The 25,498-nt window shown below is 35.9% G+C and overlaps 1 protein-coding gene and 1 long non-coding RNA gene across 4 annotated transcripts in view; one reads left to right on the forward strand and one right to left on the reverse strand.

The window, feature by feature from the left end:
* The window catches only part of SLC12A2 (solute carrier family 12 member 2), a 112,748-nt gene that overhangs the window by 52,215 nt on the left and 35,035 nt on the right, over positions 1-25,498 (forward strand). For both annotated transcript variants that reach the window (XM_038552056.1, XM_038552057.1), the window contains exons 7-15: positions 397-505; positions 3,018-3,145; positions 3,242-3,326; positions 6,514-6,665; positions 12,712-12,819; positions 14,049-14,172; positions 15,241-15,342; positions 23,052-23,207; positions 24,517-24,616. In XM_038552056.1, the coding sequence (XP_038407984.1) occupies positions 397-505; positions 3,018-3,145; positions 3,242-3,326; positions 6,514-6,665; positions 12,712-12,819; positions 14,049-14,172; positions 15,241-15,342; positions 23,052-23,207; positions 24,517-24,616 (1,064 nt within the window). The remainder of the gene's footprint in view (positions 1-396; positions 506-3,017; positions 3,146-3,241; positions 3,327-6,513; positions 6,666-12,711; positions 12,820-14,048; positions 14,173-15,240; positions 15,343-23,051; positions 23,208-24,516; positions 24,617-25,498) is intronic.
* Positions 1-25,498, reverse strand: part of LOC119873881 — an 86,457-nt gene that overhangs the window by 33,806 nt on the left and 27,153 nt on the right. The window contains exons 3-4 of one of the 2 annotated variants that reach the window (XR_005366640.1): positions 24,676-24,719; positions 11,949-12,125 (exon numbers count right to left, since the gene is read on the reverse strand). This is a non-coding gene — a long non-coding RNA (uncharacterized LOC119873881). The remainder of the gene's footprint in view (positions 1-11,948; positions 12,126-24,675; positions 24,720-25,498) is intronic. The other variant, XR_005366639.1, reaches the window with a different exon arrangement.

Below are 25,498 nucleotides of genomic sequence, written 5' to 3' on the forward strand. Positions count from 1 at the left end.
AACTTGTGTTCGTAGGAAATAGGTTTTCCATATCAATATTGTACTTACATTGGTGGAGGCAGTAATAATGATAAAGGATGAAAAACCTACAGTGTTATGGAATTCATATACTGCTTTATGATTTGTGGGATGGCATGCACATCTTTAATTCATTTCAGAAATATTTGGCATGATCCTACTTATGCTATCCATGTTTTGCCTCAATATATTGAACATTTTAGGACAGTTCTTTAAAGATTGTTCATGTAATTGAAGTTTATCGAGCACCTTCTTTGTGCTTAGCACTTTTTGAAGCAGTGGGGAAATGAGACAGAAATCAAATTATATGGTAGTGAAACTGAATCACTGTAGAGACATGAGAGATTTGATTTTGATTTTTCATGTTTAAAATTCCAGGCTCAGATTGTTCTTTTGGTGATTCTACTACTTGCTATTGCTGATTTCGTCATAGGAACATTTATCCCTTTGGACAGCAAGAAGCCCAAAGGTTTCTTTGGTTATAAATGTAAGTAAAAAAGATAGAATCTCTTTTTAAAGGTGCATATTATAGAATTCTGTTATTAAATAAATTTAGTACATTGCAGATGCTTTGTAATAGGATTGATTTTGGTGGAATGACACATTAATTGACAATCCAATTTCATATTGTCTCCTTTATGTATGTGATGGTCAGAGTAAAGTACCACTTCTATTTATGTCGTTTTCATTCTTAGCATCAAAATATGATAGAATATAGAAAAATCAGTGCTCCTGAGGAAAGGTGCGTTTGTTCTCTGTCATTTTGGGAATTTGTAACTGAAATGATGACTTTTCTCATATGCCTTTTTCATTCTTTTAGTTGTATTTCAACACAACAGTCAAAGTGCTTACACTTATGAAGGAAATACTCATAGTATAATGGCAACTTCAACTTGTCTGCAGTTTACATTATAAATTGTGAGGATTTTCCACAGTTTTCATCTTTGTGACTCTTTTCATTCTGCTTCCTATTGTCAGTGCTGTCATCAGTGAAATTCACTTGTCATTTGTTATTTCCTTAAGTCTCTATCTGTATTTCCCCCACCATCGCCATGCTCCTATATCTCCAAAGGGTGAAATGAAGCAGGAAAGAACACTTGTGGTAGCATCAGAGAGGCTTCCCACTTAGATGTGTCTTCAGTTGACAAAAACTCCTCAAAAAAACTCCTCGTTTTGAAGCCCTAGAAGAAGAGGCTCAGTTGTGGTACTCCCTAGTTGTTTAGCCCAGAGCTTCTCATACAGATCTATGAAAAGATACAGAATGCATATCAGCGCACTTCTTCCTTCACAGTATCTTACTGAAGGGGGAAAATCAACTGACCAACTGTGGATCTTAGAGACCTAATTGGTTTACATTCTGGTGTAAGCTTTCTAATCTGTTTGCTCACTGGTAACGTACCAGTCCTTAGGTCATTTGTGAGTAGCGCTGGTTTGGCTTCTCTCAGACACTGATTAAAAATGTAGGTCTTAAAAATGCATGCATAGTTTTCTCATAGGAATTGTTTCAAGATTTTTACTTTAACTAGTGACACTTACCTATTGTTTGTGCTTGCTAGTCCTGGGTTGATAGTGTGATATCCGTTCTTATTACCAGTATCTGTGCCTACTTATAAACTGGCCTTTAAATTCCTGATTTTCTGGATTGGGGGAAGAGATGTCTACTAGGCATGCCAGCAGTGAAAGTTAGTAGCATCACTTAGATACATAGTTTTTTATATTTTATGCTTTCAAAAACTATATTTGTGACATTTCTTCTAATAAAAACTGATTTTTAAAAGACTTTATTTATTATGAGAGACACAGAGAGAGACAGGCAGAGACATAGGCAGAGAGAGAGGCAGGCTTGCTGCAGGGAGCCCAATGTAGGACTTGATCCTCAGACCCCGGAATCACGACCTGAGCCAATGGCAGACGCTCAACCGCTGAGCCACCCGGACGTTCCAAATAACTGATTTTTTACTTAAAATTTTTTATGTTGTAAATTTGAACATTTCTTTTTGCAACTATATTTCTAAATGAAATATTAATAATTATAGTGGAGGATTATTTCTAAAGTAATTATATATTTTGTTTGTGACTTCAGTTAATTTAAAAATAGCTGCAAATATTGCTAAGCCACATTTTTCACTGCCTTTTTCTTTTTTCAGATCTTTGGCAACTTATAAAAGTATTACATTGATATCTAATAATATTGTCTAAGTAGCATATCTGGGTTTTTCTTAGTCTGAAGTAAATAAATCTAAATATACTTTGGGATGTGACTTTTCTTTTTTGGTGGTTGATACTGTTTGCTGTCTTCTCATTTATTTTACTAAGGTAGTGAATACCTAATTGCTTCAGTAGAAGACCTGGCACATGGTAGTTATTATTCAGATATTGGATTGATGGATAGACAAATAACAAATTGGTTGTTTCAGTGTCAGGGCCCATCAGGATAGATGGAAACAGTAGTACCAGCTGAAGCTTTCATCATTGTTAAAATGGAAAGGGACTTTACCTAGTTTGCCTAAGCTAAAAATGCTATGAAAGCCTGATGAATAATTCAGCATCAAAAATTAAGCAAGTCACTACGAGGAAATAGAGAAAGCTGTGTAGATACGTTGGATGTAAGAAAAAAAATGGGTCCAGATTAGTATGATCTTTTTTTTTCCTACCTCCTTTCTTACTTATTTCCTTGACTGACCCCAGACATTGAGAGTTTATCCACACGGTGATTGACATTTGTACTAGTGATAACAATTAAGCTAGAGGTACTTGAAACATAATTAGTAAGGTATACAAAATACTAGGCATGACCCAGGTCAAATCATTTTTGTTTTAAATGTTTCCCTCATACAAGTAAAGAGGAATGCCGTGCTTCCATTAGAAGATAGGAATTTACCAGTTACTTGAAGTGAAGAAAACCTAGGGATCATATATACATAACACTTAGACTTGACATAATTATAATGGTCTAATCTGCTATCCATTAATTGCCAAAGATATTTTGTTCTCCACAGCTGAAATATTTAATGAGAACTTTGGACCAGATTTTCGAGAGGAAGAGACTTTCTTTTCTGTATTTGCCATCTTTTTTCCTGCTGCAACTGGTATTCTTGCTGGAGCAAATATCTCAGGTGATCTTGCAGTAAGTATTAAAAGTACTGTATCCATTTTGTATGAGAAAGGATATACATACATTTATTTTTAAAGGTAGACTTAAAATTTTTTTCTTGTCTTCTAGGATCCTCAGTCAGCCATACCCAAAGGAACACTCTTAGCCATTTTAATTACTACGGTGGTTTACATAGGAATTGCAGTATCTGTAGGTAAATAGCCTTGCATTTTTTTTTACATGTTTCAAAAATTTCATGTTGTACATACTTTAAATATTTATTTCCATGATATTATATTTCTAACTTTTAATTTCAGAAATATTTCAATAAAAAGATTGAGTTGCATGTTTTATTTTAATTTTTTTTAAAAGATTTTATTTATTTATTCATGAGAGACACACAGAGAGAGAGAGGCAGAGACACAGGCAGAGGAAGAAGCAGGCTCCATGCAGGGAACCTGATGTGGGAGTCGATCCCAGGACTCTAGGATCAGGCCCTGGGCCGAAAGTAGGCACTAAACCGCTGAGCCATCCAGGGATCCCAAGTTGCATGTTTTAAATCAGAGTTTCAGTAAACTATTAGTGGTTTTACAGATACTACCTAAACCACCAGATGCTGTATTGTTTTTTTCTCTAGGATTTTTATTAATGAATGTAAAACAAAATTATGTAAAGTCTTACTGTAGACTCTTACATTTCCCTAAGCTATAATTTATAGAAGATTCATGAAGTAGAAAGTAAGTGCATTTTATTCTGTGATCTTTGTGAAATTTTTAATATTTTGTTGATAATTCTTTTATGTTTGCATATATAATGTTAGTATATGAGAATATTGTTTCAAGACATTTAAGCAATGTTTGGCATTTTTTACCATAAAAACTGATTTTGGCAGACAGGACATATTATTTGAATGAAAAGTGTTACTGAAGTCTTACTAAACTGAATGAACCTATTTTTCAACCTTTTACTACATACATGAAATAATAGCATTTTAGAACTGCTGACCGCAATGGTCAGCTAGTCTCTAAATCACTATTTTTATACATGAAGGAATGAAAACTGAGATTCCCTCCAGTTAAGTGACACTTGATTTAAAGAATTGTGTCTTGGCAAAGAGGGATTTTATTTTGATTTTTAGTGAATTTTTTAAAGGCTCTTAATAAAGTTTTATTTAGCTAAAACATTCCCAGGAAAAAAGTGTGATTTACATGCAATCACTATAGATAAACTGTATCAAGTTTATTACACTTTCATAAAACTATACCTGTAAAACATATTTTCCTGAATTGAAAGCATTGTTTTATAATATAACCTCAAAAAGTCCTGTTTTTACAGTTAAATGTTTGAAGCATGCTACAAGAATAAAACTTAGTTTCATACCAATCTAAAGGATCAAAGTCCAAAATCATAGACCATAGAATATAAGGTTTTCATAGTATTTCTGTAAGAAAAGTTTATTTTTGTCAAAAACCCAGTGATTCATTTTAATGACAGAACACTATTTACAAACTCTACTGCTAATTTGTGTAAATATAGTTTTGAAACTTCATTAAATGAGAGAAATACTAATGTTATCATCATGGTGGGCTAAATTCACCTTTAAAAAAAGGAAATGAATTTCATTTTTTTTAAGACTTTAGAGAGAGAGCAAGCAGTCACAGAAGGGGAGGGAGAGGAGAAGCTAACTCCCCACTGAGCAGGGAGCCCAACATGTGGTTCCATCCTAGGACCCTGAGATTGTGACCAGAGCTGAAGGCAGATGCCTAACAGACTGACCACCAAGGCAATATGTAAATCTCTGAAATTTGTGTGGAAAAAAGTTATATATATAAGCTTAGCAAAATATTTTTGTGTTCCCTAAAATTTCCTGGAAATTTAGTCTTAATTTAAAGAGTGATATAACTGATTATGTTTCAAATTGGAAAATAATTAGTTATAGCAAATAAATGTTTTCAGTTTGTATCTGACTCTGACACTGTGAGTTGTCATACTGACTTCATCTTGGCCACAGGAGCAATAGGAGTAGCTCTTTCTCCCGACACTCAGGAGCAGGGCCAGCATCTACACCAGTGGATGTGTAACTGGTTCAGAGTTAAGGGAACATTTTCTCCCCCAGTCACTTCCAATGTAGAGTATTAGAGGGTGAAACACATAAAAGCATAGCTGCTTTAGGGTAGACAGGGCTCTCTTCTCCCCTCACCCCAAATGGTTTCATAAGTACCTTCAAGGAAACACCGCTTTGCAAACACTTCTCTGAGAGTTAGATGAAGAAATTTAGGAAGAAAACCCAATGCAGTCTGTCTAGTCATTAAAATATTCTTCCTTTCACACTTAATTTTCTGTTTGTTCACTTTTGGCTGCTATGTTTATAATTTTTACCTCCTATATGATAAGACAGGAGTGTTATCATACTTCAAAAGTCCAAGGGATGGTAATTACTAGTAGTTATACATCATAAGTTCCAAATAATGAAGTGCTTTTTTCCAAGAAAACTTTTATCACAGTGTGGAAGTTTTCAATTTTGCACAAAAGTAGAGCACTCTAACAAACTGTCACTCAGTTTCAACAAAGTTACCATTAAGTAACATTGTATGGTTAATCTTATTTCACCTGTCCTCATTCCTTCTGCCCCATGGATTATTTTAAGCCAACCTCAGCTATCATGGTTTGTCTTATTATCAGGGTAGACTTACTTGAGCCAGAGGTTTAAATAGAATTATAAATCATTAATGTTTACATTGTTACCCTTCACAAAAGATTGATACTACCTGAGGTCTGATCTTTGGCATGTTTCGCATATAAAATATTTGGAATACAGGAAAACATTTCTACCATTTGGAACTCTTTGAACACAACATTTTTATATGCTTACTTAACCAAATAGGCCTGGAAATAGTTTTGCTCACTACCATTTTCCACAATATGCAGGGTTTTTAAATACACATGGGTGCATTGCTAGTTTTTGTAAGGTTTTGTTTCACTACGTAAATATTGGGGACTGTGATGCTTTTCCAATTCTGTTCATGTAAATTACTTAAACCATAAATGCGGGAAGCCTGGGTGGCTCAGCCGTTGAGTGTCTGTCTGCCTTTGAGTGTCATGCCTGCAGGGCATGATCCTGGAGACCTGGGATCAAGTCCCACATTGGGCTTCCTGCATGGAGCCTGCCTCTCCCTCTGCCTGTGTCTCTGCCTCTCTCTCTGTGTCTCTCATGGATAAATAAAATCTTAAAAACAAAAAAACAAACAAAAAACCGTAAATGGTATATGGAAATGGCTAAAAATGTAAATACTGTTAACTAGTAGATGTTCAGTCAGTACCATAAATTCCTTTGTGGATATATATAATTCTGAAATGAATATAAATTTTAGTTACATTTTCTTATTGTCCCTTGACTTCAGGTTCTTGTGTTGTTCGAGATGCCACTGGGAACGTTAATGACACTATTGTAACAGAGCTAACAAACTGTACTTCTGCAGCCTGCAAATTAAACTTTGACTTTTCATCTTGTGAAAGCAATCCTTGTTACTATGGCCTAATGAACAATTTCCAGGTAAGCTTCATATTTATGTTATACGGACATTGTATATCTAGAGGTCAGACTGCTTTCAGAGTACAGAGTGCTTTACTTAGAAGGGAAGACCATTGTTACTTTTTACCCAATTATCTGTTCAAAAAGTCTGTAGATTGGGCAAATAGAAAAATAACAAAAAGGTAAAATCTGAAGCTGTTCAAGAGCAAAAGGGCTCCCGGGGGCAAAACTTTCATGATAGGGTATAATATATAGTATATATATATGTAGCATATAGTTTTTGAAAGCAAGGAAGCATCTCACACGCAGTCATGTTTGTTAGGTCTATTTCTAGATTCTCCATTCTGTTCTTGTGGCATTTCCATCTATCCAACCACCAGTACCATACATTCTTATTTAGAGTAGTTCCCTGATAAGTCTTGAAGTCAAGTAGATTGATTCCTTGCACTTTATCCTTTTTTCAGAATTGTCTCAGCTTTTTTACTTCCTTTTGCTTTTTCATACAAATTTTAGAAAAATATTTGTCTACAAAAAGTCTTGCTAAGATCTTGATAGGAACGTGATAGGAATACATGTATGTATTCAGAGAGAATTAATATGTTCACTATGTTGAGTGTTCCACTCCATGAACACAGTATGTTTCTCCATTTATTTAGATCTTTAGTTTCTTTCATCAGCATTATGTAGTTTTTCCGAACTCTACATGTTTTGTTAGATTTATACCTAAATATTTCATTTTTATTTTGAGTATTTTTATTTTATTTTTTAAAGATTTTAGTTTTAGTAATCTCTACACCCAGTGTGGAGCTGTAACTCACAACCCCAAGATCAAGAGTTGCATGCTCTACCAATTGAAGAGCTCACCAATTGAATTGCATGTTCAACCATTATTTTAAATTAGTTCAGTACTGATTGAAATGAGTTTTCTAATGAGAGATGTCTTCATAATTGCTTTATATTATAAACTTCCTTTTGAAAAGGTATTGGTGAATAGGACTAGTGTTATTTAGATAAGGCCCATGTAGTCATGCTGTGCTAAACCCTCATTGAATAATATAATTAAATTCTTAATGGATATCGGAAAGTTTGTGACTTTTTAAAACATATGAACTATGTAAAAGATAATAGTACTCGTCTAGGGATACCTGGGTGGCTCAGCAGTTGAATGTCTGCTTTCAGCTCAGGCTTGATCCTGGAGTTCCGGGATCGAGTCCCAGATCTAGCTCCCCTTGTGGGACCTGCTTCTCCTCCCTCTATGTATGTCTCTGCCTCTCTCTCTGTGTCTCTTGTGAATAAATAAATAAAATCTTTAAAAAAAAAAATACTACTAGTCTGGTGTTTAGAAAATATCACCCCTTCTTTTTATTGCCTCTATAAGGTTCTGAAAACAAAATGAAATTTTTGTGAAATTTTGGGTTTTTACAGAGAAGATTATACTAATTCAAAGTGAAAACTAAAAATTTTGATTCCTAATGTTTTTACAGCTTGTCAGAATAATTGAAAGTTAACTGTATTTTAGAACCATGTACATTTTATATACAATACTTAGATTTTGTAATAAAATTTGTGACTTAAATTTTTAATGGCATTATTTTTATTTTATAGTTTCAGGCAATTGACTGCATTTTCAGTGGTTATAAATATTGAACTCAATTATGTAATAGAAGTTTGTTTGTTCTAGTCACAAGACTAGGCATAGTTGTAGGAATGAAAGAAAGTATTCATATCCAGCTAATGATTCAGGCCAATTCAGACATTGATATTGTGTATGAAAAGCACAAATGTTGATCTCTGCCCAGTGACTGAAAATGCCAATCAGATTTCTGTGTGGTTACCTTAAAATACAAAAGTGTGTTGTCTTTTTCAAGTCTAGTATGGACTCATTAAAGCAAAAAGGAGTTTGGTTTATATAAAGCTGCTTTTCTAATATAACTAAGTAAGTTTTTCAAAAAAAATTTTAAATGTTTTGGGAAATGAAACTAAATGGAAAAAACATCCTGTAAATATGCAAATTGCTTGTCATTTGGGGAATGAAGAATAATACATAGAACATATCTGAGGAAACAGTAAGTTGGAGTCTGATCATGGAATCTATACAAAGTCACACTTGATAACACCGTGTTTTGCATGTAATTGGCTTTTCATACTTTAGGAGAAAAAGTGATTTGGGTCACCTTACTTAAATTTTTTATTTTACTTATATAGTCTTAATATAGTTCTGCATTTTTAAAAAAGATTATTTATTCATGAGAGAGAGAGAGGCAGAGACACAGGCAGATGGAGAATTAGGTCCTTACAGGGAGGCCGATGTGGGACGTGATCCCGGATCCCGGGATTACGACCTGAGCCAAAGGCAGGTGCCCAACTGTTGAGCCACCCAGGCATCCCTAGTTCTACATTTTAATGTCCTCTGAAACCTTTGACTCACCATTACTTAATAAAGTGTGAGCCTCTTTGCTCTGTCACTCAAGACCTTTCATACCCAGACTTGGGTCCCATTGCCTTCTATCTGTAGTGAATTGTAGTGATTGCATGTTTGTGTACATACACATGTGTACATGCTTACCTTATTTTTGTTTTTTGGGTTTTTTTTTTTTTCTGGTGCTTCACACTGTTGGGAATGCACCTTCTTTTTTTCTTTACATTTGTTGAAATCTGCCGGCTTTCAAGGAAACCCAGTTCCATGAAGATTTTCCTTCACTGCAAGTCATCAACACATACAAACACACATCCCCCACACGGAATCTTACCATTCATTTTACTTGTTACTTTTCTACCTTATTGGATTTTTGTCTCCCCCACACCCACCCTTTCTCCCCCCTAGAGAGAAGACCTCTGGTTTTTTCATCTTTGTTTTCACTCTGTATTCTGAACAACACTGATGTTACCATTATTTAAATTCATGATCATTGTCCTTGCTACTCATATTTTATCATTAAATGCTGGGAAATCCAGAGGTTATTGGTATATATAGAACTAGAAAACTGGGAACTTGACAAATTCTGGAAGCATAATGTTTCAAGATGCTAAGCACGGGGCATTATCAACCTCAGTTCAGAGGTGATGGAAGAAGAAAATTTTTTCCTCAAAACATGACGGATAAAAGGTTACGGTTATATAATGCTTGTGTCTTTTTTGCCTTAATCCAGTGATGTATCCTATTCTCTCTTGTTTTCTTCATGTATCTCCCATCTTTGCACTTATCTTTGAGGTCATTATAGACAGGCACAGAATTTTGTGTTTCATAAGTATATAGCAGAAATCAAATCTACTCATTTTTATCTTGATCCATCTTACGTGTCCTTTATAATCTCCTTTCCTAAAGACAGGATTGGCGATGCTAATCTAGCATTAATAGCTGTGAAACATGGTGATTGTGAAAAACACATGGCATATACCTAACTACCAAATTGTTACTAAAGAGATGAATAGAAAATCATCTTTTCAAGGTATTTTTTTTCTCCTTGAAATGCTTAGAGGGGAAAATGGTAATGTTCGTTGAAACACTTTAATGTTTTCTTCATTTTTAACACTGAGTCTTTTGAAAGATATAGGGGGAGATACTTAAGTAAAACAAGGTGGGATTATGTACACTTGTATTCAGATTCATGCATTATGGGCAGAGATTGTTCCTGTAACTAAATTTACATCTAGTTTGAAGTATGAAATCAAAACAAAGTGTAAAATAGTCACAAAACACTTAAAACCATATTTCCTTTTCTCCTTGGTCTCAGTTGGCATGGGCTTGGTCAATATAAATGAAAAGTAGGAGCACCTGGAGTAGCTCAGTTGGTTAAGCCTCCGACTCTTGATTGTGGCTCAGGTCATGATCTCAGGATCATGATGGAGCGTTAGGTTAGGTGGCTCTGAGCTGGGCGTGGAGGCTGCCTAAGATCCTCTTTTTCCCTCTCCTGCTGCCCCTCTTTCCACTTGTACTCTCTCTTTCTTTCTTTCTCTCTCTCTCTCAAATAATGTTTTAAAAATATATATGTTTATTTCCATATATATGGAAAGCAAATCTCTACTAAAGACGTAATGAATTTAGGTGATAGTCATCATTTACTACCGGTGAAATTAATAATAGTTGGGTCAAGTTGACAGTACTTGAATCCACCAGACAACTTTTCCACCTCAATTTTGTCTTTTCACAATTTTCAAAAATGTGAAGGAACAGTGCAGTGAATACCTGTATACCTACTCCTTCACTTAAATTTACTGGTTGTTTATATTTTACCCCATTGCTTTATCTTTGTGTATATATATATTCTTTTTCTCCTCAAACATATGAGAATAAATTATACACATCAAAAAATGCCCATCAGTTTGAAGTATTTGAAATATTCTACATGAGCACAGTATAATTATCCCACTTCAGCAATTTAATGTTGGCAAAATACTGTTATTTAAATGTATATTCCGTCTTCCATCTTTACGCACTTGTTTCAGTAATGTCCCTTACAGCTATTTTTCTTAGATTCAAGGTACAATCTAGGTTACACATGGCATTTAGTTATCATGTTATTTTAAAATCCTTTAATCTAGGACTTTCCAGCCTGCCTGTGTTAACCTTCCAGGACATTGATATTTTAGAGTTCAGGCAAGTTACTTTGCATTTTGCCCTTTAGTTTGGATTTATCTGGTTATCGTCTCATGATCTGAGTGATCAATCCATTTTTTTTAAAACTTCATTAGGGAAATGTTTGAACATTATAGGAAAAGAAGTGTAATGTACCTAACATATATTTTCCAGTTTTAACAATTACCAATGCTTGGCTGACTTTGTTTTATTTGTAACTTCCTACTTTCCAGATTATGTAAAGACAGATCATAGACTTTAGATACTTTCAGGTAGAAATATTTCCACATTTAGCTCTAACATTTAGCTCTAAGGTCTCTTTTTAAAAAGAAAGAAACATAACCATAGTACCAATCTTCTATCTTAACATAGAAAGAAAGAAAGAAAGAAAGAAAGAAAGAAAGAAAGAAAGAAAGAAAGAAAGAAAGAAAAGAAAAGAAAGAAAGAAAGAAAGAAAGAAAGAAAGAAAGAAAGAAAGAAAGAAAGAAAGAAAAAAAGAAAGAAAGAGGGAACCCTGGGTGGCGCACCAGTTTAGCGCCTGCCTTTGGCCCAGGGCGCGATCCTGGAGACCCGGGATCGAATCCCATGTCAGGCTCCTGGTGCATGGAGCCTGCTTCTCCCTCTGCCTATGTCTCTGCCTCTCTCTCTCTCTCTCTGTGACTATCATAAATAAATAAAAAATTAAAAAAAAAAAAAAAAGAAAGAAAGAAAGAAACTAACCAACCTACCTGACAGAAGTGTATTGTACCATCTTGAAGTATTCCTGCCAGAAAACTTATACTTCAGTCTGATGAACTGTCCAGTCTGTCAGTTGACTAGAAATACAGAGGTGAAAACAACAGGTAACACATGTTGGAGGTATAGTCAGCAAAATCCAGATTGTGAGGCTTTTACAGGATAGTGACCTAAAAATAATAAAATGTAAAGGAGACAAACAGTGAACCTGTAGATTGAAAAATACTTAGGAGACATATCAGCCAGATTTAATGTGTAGTCCCTTTGTGGACCTAGATTTAAACTATTTTTAAAGGCAAGAAAAGATGGACAGCTTGGGTGTCCCCTTGGATACCAATAGGATATTTGGTGATGTTAAGGAATTACTTAATTTTCAAACTATGACAGTGACTTGGTAGTTAGGGTTTTTAAAGGTTCTTTTCCATTAGAGGTACATACTGAAACATTTATGCATCAAGTGATATCTGGGGTTTGATTTGCAGTGATGTGAGGATTGGTTCACTATGCTGTCCTGTCATTGTGTGTCTTTAAAATTTTACCAAATAAAAAGATCGAAGGTAAGGACTTGTGATAAATCTATTTCAGAAATTTGTAATGCATATACCCATTATTCCAGTTCATTATTGCTATATTTCCCCAATATGAGTCTCCTTCCTTAGCATAATAAAGGTGTATAGTACTGTGTGGTTGTTTTTTTTTTTTTTTTTTTTTGAGTTGTTTGTAAGACTTAATTTTCCATTTTTTCCCTTTCTTAAGGTAATGAGCATGGTGTCAGGATTTGCACCTTTAATTTCTGCTGGTATCTTTTCAGCTACTCTTTCTTCTGCATTAGCATCCCTTGTGAGTGCTCCCAAGATATTTCAGGTAGGTATTTTCACATTATAGACTTTATTGAATGGGAATTTATGGTAATATATTTCAGTTTGGGATTGTTATTTTTTTCAAATCATTTGTTTACTTCTATCAACCCTGTATGTGTATATTATATATATACACATATATGAACCAGGTATGTTTGACTTTGTGTGTTTGAATGTGAGTGTTTCTATTCATATGAACTTTAGTGCATTTACCTACTGTCAGACTGTAGTCCTTGAGTTGTCTTTCTGGAAGTGGTGATAGATTACTGCTTTTTTCGACATAATCTCGTTGCTCAAATTTTTATGTCTTATCAAGAATAAGGAATGCATTCCAGACATAAATCAGAAGAGTTAAAGGATCTTGTCCCACTTAGCATGATGTCAGCCTTTATGTTTTACTTTACAAATATATGAATGCCTACATATACCACATGTAGTGTTAACTACTCGGGGTAGAAAGATAAGGTAGACATTATTGCTCTTTAATGAGCATTAAATAAACAGCTGATACTGAATAGGAAATACTTTATACTATTGAGTCCAAAAATGACACGTTGATTCTGCAAGCCTCGTTCTTAATATTTAGTTGTAGCCAGTGAGTACAGTAAATGTAGATTATATACATAAGTGGTTAAGTTTATAATTAGGATGTTTACCTACTTTAAGTCTACGATTGAGACTTTTTCTTAATGTAGGTCACACATGTCCTACTCATCAAGTTTTCAAATTTCTTTTATTCATGTACTTCTTAGATTTTTTTTTTCTTTATAAGGGAATTTCAATATGAGAGTGGGGTAAGGCAGATAAAAACTTCAGTGGTGGGGCAGCCTGGGTGGCTCAGCGGTTTAGCACTGCCTTCAGCCCAGGGCCTGATCCTGGAGTCCCAGGATCAAGTCCCACGTCGGGCTCCCTGCATGGAGCCTGTTTCTCCCTCTGCCTGTGTCTCTGCCTCTCTCTCTCTCTCTCTCTCTCTGTCTCTCATGAATAAATAAATAAATAATATTAAAAAAAAAAAACAATCTTCAGTGGTATTCTAAACCAACTACCTTGTGATTCTTGAAATGTTTGGTTTTCTTTATAGATTGTAAGTAAAGCAGTGTGATATGAGAGAAGTTAAAGGGACCAAGAATTAGAAACTTGCGTTCTATTCCTGAATAACTTATTAAAACTCTAAGGAAATCTGTATGTCTAATTTCATTATATTTCCTTCTAATATTTACATTTTTTTACTAGGCTCTTTGTAAGGACAACATCTACCCAGCTTTCCAGATGTTTGCTAAAGGTTATGGGAAAAATAATGAACCTCTTCGTGGCTACATCCTAACATTCTTAATTGCCCTTGGATTCATATTAATTGGTTAGTCATATAAATGATGTGCTAATACAGATTTTGGAGTATTTATAGTATTAGGTCTAAACATTGAATTATTAAATGATAAAACCTTACTAGGTCTAAGTTAGTTTCTTTGTGATCAATTGAAAGAATATATAGAAAATACTGCCAATACTCAGTACATTTTTGTGAAAATTACTACCATCATTAACCTCCTGAGATGGAACTCCTAGGTTCTTGTCCCTGAAACAAATAATAGCAGAAAGGAAAGGATTTCGGTGCCCCATTCAAAGGTATAGCTTCCAGTGAGCTATTTTTTTTTTTTTTTTTGGCACTTGTGAGCTAATGAGGCTTCCACTGCTAAAAATGATAATGGGCTTTTATTAAATGTTTGATGATACCACCAAGTGTGGAAACAAATTCTAATGTAATGCTGCTAGATATCTATTTGGTAAGGCTAGTTTGGGAGAACAAAATAGCAATGTTGAGTAAAGTTTCTTAGAATCCAGCAATTCTTTTTAAGAGTATTTACTCTAGAGAAACTTGCATGTATAATCAAAGAGCCACATGTAAGAGGATTTTGAGTATCATTAATTATAATAGTAAAAAATGGAAGCAATCTAAATACTAACAGAAGAATGAAACTGCAGAATAATATTTAGGAGTAAAATAAATGAATAAAATTGATTTTCATGTATAAATATGAATGAATCTCAAGTATAATATGTATCAAATCAAATTGCAGAATAATAAATATAGTGTGATGTTATTTGTCTTAATTTTTAAAATACCCAAAACAGGACTGTCTAACGCTTATGGACTATTATGTGTTTAGTAACTATATAATATCATTGGAAAAAATATACCAACTTTAGAAGAATGAGGTATAAAGGATTTCAGCTGTAAACTTAAGGTTTGATTTCTGAAAAGTAAAGCATGAAATATATATGACAAACTCTAAGTATTCATTAAGTCTGAATGGTGGATATGAGGGTATTCTTTAGGCTGTATTCTAAAGGTTTAAGATAATTTCATTTTTTAAAAAGTCAAAAAATACTCTGTTGATAAATATACCTTATGTTTCTTTTTCAGCTGAACTGAATGTTATTGCTCCAATTATCTCTAACTTCTTCCTTGCGTCATATGCATTGATCAATTTTTCGGTATTCCATGCATCACTTGCAAAATCTCCAGGTGATTTTATATTTTTTAAAAATCTTCTAAATTAACTAATGTCTTTGATTTTAGAGAAAATAAGACTTCTAACACATTTTATTTTTTCTTTTTATTATAAATTTATTTTTTATTGGTGTTCAATTTACCAACATACAGAATAACACCCAGTGCTCATCCCGTCAAGTGCCCCCCTCAGTGCCCGTCACCCATTGACCCCCACCCCCCGCCCTCCTCCCCTTCCACCACCCCTAGTTCTTTTCCCAGAGTTAGGAGTCTTTATGTTCTGTCTTCCTTTCTGATATTTCCCACACATTTCTTCTCCCTTCCCTTATATTCTCTTTCACTATTATTTATATTCCCCAAATGAATGAGAACATACACTGTTTGTCCTTCTCCGATTGACTTACTTCACTCAGCATAATACCCTCCAGTTCCATCCATGTTGAAGCAAATGGTGGTATTTGTCATTTCTAACGGCTGAGTAATATTCCATTGTATACATAAACCACATCTTCTTTATCCATTCATCTTTCAATAGACACCGAGGATCCTTCCACAGTTTGGCTATTGTGGCCATTGCTGCTATAAACATCGGGGTGCAGGTGTCCTGGCGTTTCATTGCATCTGTATCTTTGGGGTAAATCCCCAATAGTGCAATTGCTGGGTTGTAGGGCAGGTCTATTTTTAACTCTTTGAGGAACCTGCACACAGTTTTCCAGAGTGGCTGCACCAGTTCACATTCCCACCAACAGTATAAGAGGGTTCCCTTTTCTCCGCATCCTCTCCAACATTTGTGGTTTCCTGCCTTGTTAATTTGCCCCATTCTCACTGGTGTGAGGTGGTATCTCATTGTGGTTTTGATTTGTATTTCCCTGATGGCAAGTGATGCAGAGCATTTTCTCATGTGCATGTTGGCCATGTCTGTGTCTTCCTCTGTGAGATTTCTCTTCATGTCTTTTGCCCATTTCATGGTTGGATTGTTTGTTTCTTTGGTGTTGAGTTTAGGAAGTTCTTTATAGATCTTGGAAACTAGCCCTTTATCTGATAGGTCATTTGCAAATATCTTCTCCCATTCTGTAGGTTGTCTTTTAGTTTTGTTGACTGTATCCTTTGCTGTGCAGAAGCTTCTTATCTTGATGAAGTCCCAATAGTTCATTTTTGCTTTTGTTTCTTTTGCCTTCGTGGATGTATCTTGCAAGAAGTTACTGTGGCTGAGTTCAAAAAGGGTGTTGCCTGTGTTCTCCTCTAGGATTTTGATGGAATCTTGTCTCACATTAAGATCTTTCATCCATTTTGAGTTTATCTTTGTGTATGGTGAAAGAGAGTGGTCTAGTTTCATTCTTCTGCATGTGGATGTCCAATTTTCTCAGCACCATTTATTGAAGAGACTGTCTTTCTTCCAATGGATAGTCTTTCCTCCTTTATCGAATACTAGTTGACCATAAAGTTGACGGTCCACTTCTGGGTTCTCTATTCTGTTCCATTGATTTATGTGTCTGTTTTTGTGCCAGTACCACACTGTCTTGATGACCACAGCTTTGTAGTACAACCTGAAATCTGGCATTGTGATGCCCCCAGATATGGTTTTCTTTTTTAAAATTCCCCTGGCTATTCGGGGTCTTTTCTGATTCCACACAAATCTTAAAATAATTTGTTCTAACTCTCTGGAGAAAGTCCATGGTATTTTGATAGGGATTGCATTAAACGTGTAAATTGCCCTGGATAACATTGACATTTTCACAATATTAATTCTGCCAATCCATGAGCATGGAATATTTTTCCATCTCTTTGTGTCTTCCTCAATTTCTTTCAGAAGTGTTCAATAGTTTTTAGGGTATAGATCCTTTACCTCTTTGGTTAGGTTTATTCCTAGGTATCTTATGCTTTTGGGTGCAATTGTAAATGGGATTGACTCCTTAATTTCTCTTTCTTCAGTCTCATTGTTAGTGTATAGAAATGCCACTGATTTCTGGGCATTGATTTTGTATCCTGCCACGCTACCAAATTGCTGTATGAGTTCTAGCAATCTTGGGGTGGAGGCTTTTGGGTTTTCTATGTAGAGTACCATGTCATCGGCGAAGAGGGAGAGTTTGACTTCTTCTTTGCCAATTTGAATGCCTTTAATGTCTTTTTGTTGTCTGATTGCTGAGGCTAGGACTTCCAGTACTATGTTGAATAGCAGTGGTGGAGTGGACATCCCTGTCTTGTTCCTGATCTTAGGGGAAGGGCTCCCAGTGCTTCCCCATTGAGAATGATATTTGCTGTGGGCTTTTTGTAGATGGCTTTTAAGATGTTGAGGAATGTTCCCTCTATCCCTACACTCTGAAGAGTTTTGATCGGGAATGGATGCTGTATTTTGTCAAATGCTTTCTCTGCATCTAATGAGAGGATCATATGGTTCTTGGTTTTTCTCTTGCTGATATGATGAATCACATTGATTGTTTTATGAGTGTTGAACCAGCCTTGTGCCCCGGGGATAAATCCTACTTGGTCATGGTGAATAATTTTCTTAATGTATTGTTGGATCCTATTGGCTAGTATTTTGTTGAGAATTTTTGCATCCATGTTCATCAGGGATATTGGTCTGTAATTCTCCTTTTTGGTGGGGTCTTTGTCTGGTTTTGGAATTAAGGTGATGCTGGCCTCATAGAACATATTTGGAAGTTCTCCATCTCTTTCTATCTTTCCAAACAGCTTTAGTAGAATAGGTATGGTTTCTTCTTTAAACGTTTCATAGAATTCCCCTGGGAAGCCATCTGGCCCTGGACTTTTGTGTCTTTGGAGGTTTTTGATGACTGCTTCAATTTCCTCCCTGATTATTGGCCTGTTCAGGTTTTCTATTTCTTCCTGTTCCAGTTTTGGTAGTTTGTGGCTTTCCAGGAATGCGTCCATTTTTTCTAGATTGCGTAATTTATTGGCATATAGCTGTTCATAATGTGTTTTTAAAATCGTTTGTATTTCCTTGGTGTTGGTAGTGATCTCTCCTTTCTCATTCATGATTTTATTAATTTGAGTCTTCTCTCTCTCCTTTTTAATAAGGCTGGCTAATGCTTTATCTATCTTATTAATTCTTTCAAAGAACCAACTCCTGGTTCTGTTGATCTGTTCCACAGTTCTTCTGGTCTCGATTTCGTTGAGTTCTGCTCGAATCTTTATTAACTCTCTTCTTCTGCTGGGTGTAGGATTTATTTGCTGTTTTTTCTCTAGCTCCTTTATGTGTAAGGTTAGCTTTTATATTTGAGTTCTTTCCAGTTTTTGAATGGATGCTTGTATTGCGATGTATTTTCCCCTTAGGACTGCTTTTGCTGCATCCCAAAGATTTTGAACGTTTGTGTCTTCATTCTCATTAGTTTCCATGAATCTTTTTAATTCTTCCTTAATTTCCTGGTTGACCCTTTCATCTTTTAGCAGGATGGTCCTTAACCTCCACGTGTTTGAGGTCCTTCCAAACTTCTTGTTGTGATTTAGTTCTAATTTCAAGGCATTATGGTCTGAGAATATGCAGGGGATGATCCCAATCTTTTGGTATCGGTTCAGACCTAATTTGTGACCCAGTATGTGGTCTATTCTGGAGAAAGTTCCATGTGCACTTGAGAAGAATGTGTATTCAGTTGAGTTTGGATGTAAAGTTCTGTAGATATCTGTGAAATCCATCTGGTGCAGTGTATCATTTAAAGCTCTCGTTTCTTTGGAGATGTTGTGCTTAGAAGACCTATTGAGGGTAGAAAGAGCTAGATTGAAGTCACCAAGTATAAGTGTATTATTATCTAAGTATTTCTTCACTTTGGCTATTAATTGGTTTAAATATTTGGCAGCTCCCACATTCGGGGCATATATATTGAGGATTGTTAAGTCCTCTTGTTGAATAGATCCTTTAAGTATGAGATAGTGTCCCTCTTCATCTCTCACTACAGTCTTCGGGGTAAATTTTAGTTTATCTGATATAAGGATGGCTACCCCTGCCATCTTTTGAGGACCATTTGAATGGTAAATGAGTCTCTTGTAGACAGCAAATAGATGGGTCCTGCTTTTTTTATCCAATCTGAAACCCTGCCCCTTTTGATGGGGTCATTAAGCCCGTTCATGTTCAGAATTACTATAGAAAGGATATGAGTTTAGTGTCATCATGATATCTCTTCAGTCCTTGTTTTTGTGGGTTGTTCCACTGAACTTCTTCTTAAAGGGGAATTTTAAGAGTCCCTCTTAAAATTTCTTGCAGAGCTGGTTTGGAGGTCACATATTCTTTCAGTTCCTGCCTGTCTTCGAAGCTCTTTATCTCTCCTTCCATTTTGAATGAGAGCCTTGCTGGATAAAGTATTCTTGGTTGCATGTTCTTCTCATTTAGGACCCTGAATATATCCTGCCAGCCCTTTCTGGCCTGCCAGGTCTCTGTGGAGAGGTCTGCTGTTACCCTAATACTCCTCCCCAAAAAAGTCAGGGATTTCTTGTCTCTGGCTGCTTTAAGGATCTTCTCTTTATCTTTGGAATTTGCAAGCTTCACTATTAGATGTCGAGGTGTTGAACGGTTTTTATTGATTTTAGGGGGGGATCTCTCTATTTCCTGGATCTGAATGCCTGTTTCCCTTCCCAGATTAGGAAAGTTTTCAGCTATGATTTGTTCAATTACATATTCTGGCCCTCTGTCCCTTTCGGCGCCCTCGGGAACCCCAATTAAACGTAGGTTTTTCTTTCTCAGGCTGTCGTTTATTTCCCTTAATCTATCCTCATGGTCTTTTAATTGTTTGTCTCTTTTTTCCTCAGTTTCCCTCTTTGCCAACAACTTGTCTTCTATGTCACTCACTCGTTCTTCCACCTCGTTAACCCTCGTCGTTAGGACTTCTAGTTTAGATTGCATCTCATTCAATTGATTTTTAATTTCTGCCTGATTAGCTCTAAATTCTGCAGTCATGAAGTCTCTTGAGTCCTTAATGCTTTTTTCTAGAGCCACCAGTAGCTGTATAATAGTGCTTCTGAATTGGCTTTCTGACATTGAATTGTAATCCAGATTTTGTAACTCTGTGGGAGAGAGGACTGTTTCTGATTCTTCTTTTGAGGTGAGGTTTTCCTTCTAGTCATTTTGCTCAGTGCAGAGTGCCCAAAAACAAGTTGTATTGGGAAAAGGAGAAAGAGAGAAGGAAAGAAAAGAGAAAAAGAAGAAAGAAAAAAGGAAGAAAAAAAGGAAAAAAGAGAAGAAAAAGAGAAAGAAAAAGAAAGGTGAAAAAAAAAGGGTGGGGGAAGCAATCCGAAATCAAAAAGAAAAAAAAAACACGGGGAGTATCTTCTGATTCTGTATACTTTAAGTCCCTTGACTTCCCCTGGAACTTGTCCGTCTAGCTGGTCTTCTGGGGGAGGGGCCTGCTGTGCTGATTTTCAGGTGTTAGCACTTGGGGGAGCTGCTCTGCCCCCTGCCTGGTGCAGGGCTCAGTGGGGTTTGTTTACCCCGTGAGGCCCCAGGAGGAACAACCCCAGTGGCGGCGACCAGCTCCGGAGCCCTGGATTCAGCTCCCGCAGTAACTCCAGAGCTCTCCCTCTGCAGGGCCTGGAGGCTCCGGGTCGGGGCAGGAGCGTTCCTGCTGTCCTGGGCCCTCCCGGCCTCTGCCTGTCCCAGGGGGAGGCCGGATCCTGGGCTGTGTCCCGGCGCCCTGTGCTCCCGGTCGCGCTGTTGGATTCACGCTCCCAGCCGGGCAGCCCCCTCCGCGAAGCCGCCGCCCGAGCCCCTCCGAGCTGCTCCCGGGTCCAACAGGGCGTGCTGCAGCCCTTAGGGAGCTCGGCGTACTCTCCCCAGGGCGCAGTTGCTCTGTTAGTGTCCCAGGGAGCCTGAGGGCACCCCCGCCCTCCTGGGGTCCTGCCCTAACTCCCTGCCAGTGCCTTTCCGCCCGGGAAGATTGGTGAAGCTCGTGCCTCTCTGGGATGGGGCTCTCCTGTCTTGGGGACCCTCAGCCCGGCTCCTCGCGGGGCCCCTCCCCCTTGGATGCCTTTTATTTCTTTATTTCTTTTTTCCCCCGTCTTCCTACCTTGATAGAAGCGCGAACTCTTCTCACTGTAGCATTCCAGCTGTTCTCTCTTTAAATCTCAAGCCGAATTCGTAGATTTTCAGGATGATTTGAAGGTTATCTAGGTAATTTGGTGGGGACAGGTGATTTGGGGACCCTACTCTTCCGCCATCCTGCCCCTCCCTCCCTCTAACACATTTTAAAAGATGGTATTATGAGTGGTTAGCCCATTAATACTCAGTCAGCCTTTTCAGTTGAGTCAAATTAAAGTGAGTCTTCAAAGATCTCTTTATCAGGAAGTTTCCCAGTAATGTACTATTTCTTGTCTTTGAGCATTTAAGATAGCATTGATCTCAAATTCTGACTAACACTGTAGAAGAATTATTGTGCTCTTCTTTCCCTGTTTTTATTGTTTATTTAGCTGCTTTCTGTTTAAGTTCTGAGAACATTATTGTGGTATAGCTAACCTGCCCAGAAGAAAATTTTCAATACAGTAAGTTCTGTAGAGTTCTATTATAAAGGGTCTCTAACAACTGAAAAAGTACCCCATGTTCCTTTATTGAGGGCTTTTTATTATAAACCAGCCAAAATAGCAGTTGGACATCAGGGAAAGAATTGAAGGAACAAAAAGTACTTTTCCTTCTAAGGACCTAAAAGTGTCTCAGAACTTTAAGAATAAATTTTAGAAGTATATATGTGGCTATAAAAGGGCAGCACAAGAGATGATTGTATTGGACTCTTCTTTATCTTGGCTGTATTAATATCAGTATCCTGTTTTTGATATTGTAGTATCATTTTGCAAGATGTTATCATTGAGGGAAATTAGGTAGAAGGTCCCCAGAATTTCTCTGGATTCTTTCTCATAACTTTGTGTGAAATTAAATTTAGAAATATAAAATATATTAAATTATAATTTAAAAATATTTTTTGGGAGGGAGGCACCTGGGTGGCTTAGTGGTTGAGCATCTGCCTTTGGCTCAGGTTGTGATCCTGGGGTCCTGGGATCGAGTCCCACATCAGATTCCATATGGGGAGCCTGCTTCTCCCTCTGCCTATGTGTCTCCCTCTCTCTCTGGGTCTCTTATGAATAAATAAATAAAAATCTTTTAACAAAATAAATAAAAATGTTTTTTTGCTATGGAATTAACATTTTAAAACATGGTCTTCAGCATTGTTTTGAGTGAGCTTAATAAAGTTTCTATACTCAACTGTAAATTTTTCTAGTAAGTAGTTGAACTTTTAACAATTTTCAAGAACATTTTGTTTGAAATTTTTTGTATATTCATTAGAATATAGATATGTCTCATGCTAAGATCCAGAACATAAAACTACACTATGAAGGACTGGATTTGAAACCTTCTTTCAATCTTTTGTAGTTTTCGCCATTCATAAAGATAGGTTGACTTAAGCTTTTTTTGATGAAGAGTTTATTGAAAGGCAGCTATGCTCACCACTATACCACCAACGCTGCACTGAAGAGTTTATTGAATACAGAAACTAGGAACAAAGAATAAAATAGAAGTAAATAGATGGGCTCTCTTCATGGCCTTCAAAAATGGTGAAACTAAATTATGCTCAGTAATGCTCTGTGACTTTACTATTATACATTAGCCTTATACTTAATGTTTAAGGCAACCATAAAGAAAGTTATCTTGTGCATACATATGTACTATTCTCTAAAGCAGACAAGCTATATGAGTGACTTGATGTATCTCTTTTATTTGTGATTGTTAGGGTGGCGTCCTGCATTCAAATACTACAACATGTGGATATCACTTCTTGGAGCAATTCTTTGTTGCATAGTGATGTTCGTTATTAACTGGTGGGCTGCATTGCTAACATATGTGATAGTCCTTGGGCTGTATATTTATGTTACCTACAAAAAACCAGGTCAGTAGTTTTTTACATTTATAATTTCAAGCTAGAAAACATCTAGAAGTTCCTTGTTACTTTTCATATCTAAGCATCATTTTTTGTGTACTTGAAAGATGCTTTGTAAAACCTAAAATACTTCATTTCCAAATGCATGTAGTTTTAGTGAAATAATTATCACAGGGCTTTATTCTCTGGAATTCCTACTTATCCATAAATTAAAGTAATCCTACTTAGAGAAAAATGACAAATTTGTATTATTAACATGTTGCTGGCCCACAATATATTTTAAATTTTTCTTTGAAAGGATTAGACTTAGTTGAATAGCTTCTGTAGTAGCAGTTAGCCTTATAAACAAGCCTATGTATTACTACTGTAGTATTAGAACCTGCTGTATAGTAAGTACTATGGAATTTACAGTATATTAGAAAGACAACATCTTACTAGCTCACTATATAGCAGGAAAGATTTGACAAAGGTATTTTAACTGGAAAATAGACTACCCAGAAGGTGTCACACTAGTAACTGTTGGGAGTATCTCCACATAAGACCATGATACTGGGTTATTTTGGGATTGGGTCCATTGTAGTATTGTGACCTCTAACTCTGAGGGAAGAACCAGTGAGAAAGATTTGACAAGTTGGGCCCCAAGAGAATAGTTCAGAAAGAAATTACTAGAGTGGTTGCAGTGTAGTCATCTGAAACTGAGGAAGCATTTTGTAATCCAGATATGACATAATGAGGTTTTGGATAAGAGTGCTGGCCTTAGAAATTAAATGGACAAAGAGGGTAATGTTTTAACCATCTTAGAAACAATTATTTCTCTAAAATAACAAATGTCTAAAAATCATATTTGATGTCCAGGCTGTTTATTCAATACAGATTGAAATTTGCCTGTCCAGATAACTTAAACAGTTAAGTGCTATAAATGGTACTTTCAGAGTTTTCTTTCAGATTTTTGAAATCTTTCAGTCAGGAATTTGCCTCTTTTCCATTAGGCCACTGGCTATATAAACAATAATTTTAAAATTATTTGTGAAATACTTTTAAGTTGCATGCATGTCAGGTCTGCAGCCCTATCACCTTAGTTTTTTCAAAATTTTATTTTAAAAGCAATTACATTTCAAATTAGCATTATCATAGCGTCGTGCTATGGACTTGAACTATTGAAAGTTCTGAGTACATTGGTTTATTTTAGAATTGATTTTTTAAAATATGAAAGCACTGTTTACTTCTCTGTACATCAAATTGATTATTGGCTAATCAACAAATCAAAAGTACAGCAAAATTTTTGATGTCTTGCTGCATAAATACTCTCTTCTCACAGATGTTAACTGGGGATCCTCTACACAAGCTTTGACTTATCTAAATGCACTGCAGCATTCGATTCGTCTTTCAGGAGTGGAAGACCATGTGAAAAACTTTAGGTAAGCAGTAAGGTAATATAGGAACATTTTTCCTAGGTGGCCGTCAGTTCTTTACTTACCATTCAGTAACATTTTCATATGGTGTTATTTCATGAGAAGTTTCCTGAAAGCATAGAATATTGCTTTTGTTTGTTTGTTTTGGTTGGACTTTGGGCCATTTATTCAAAAACAGGGATGAGATTTGTTAGTTATCAGAAATTGACAAAGAGGTGAATGATCTAACTTAGAAAAATGTTATGAAAGTGAAAGTGTTAGTCTCTCATTTGAAGGCTTTTAAATGTCAGCTCTCATAAAATGAACAGTTTCTTCCCCTTGTTGCCATCAAAATTCTCTTAGTACTATATAACTACTAAGAGTTAACTGCTTAAGGAGTTTTGACATACCTTATTTTATAATTTTAAAAGGCACTAAATATTTTCATGTGAGTTGCTTTTTTTCCCCACTAGTGACTGACTAGAAACCAGTTTTAGTGTTAAAGAGTCGGTGTCTTAAAAGAGTACTTATACTTTTTTCCTCAGTAAATGGCTTTATATTTTATATTAGTTTATTAATCCATTTAAAAACTATTCCTTAATATATTCCTTAAATTAACATTTAACATCAACATAGTTGATGAAATTCAGTTATTAAGGCACTATTGATATATCCTTGTATCATGGAGGAATGATACAATCATGAAGAAATGTTATTATTTTCCTATATATGTTCTTAGAAATTTTAGATTATTATTTATACTTAGCTTAATGTAGGCTTGTCATTTTTTTTTAAATTGATCATTAAGCAGTCTTCCTCATACTGTTCAGTTAAGCATGGCTCTAAGCAGGTGACTTTCTGTAGTCATAAGTAATCACCTCTCATTGGCTTCTGCATAATAAAGAAATA

This window comes from Canis lupus, chromosome 11 (genome assembly GCF_011100685.1).
Source record: "Canis lupus familiaris isolate Mischka breed German Shepherd chromosome 11, alternate assembly UU_Cfam_GSD_1.0, whole genome shotgun sequence".
Taxonomy (NCBI): Eukaryota; Metazoa; Chordata; class Mammalia; order Carnivora; family Canidae; genus Canis; species Canis lupus.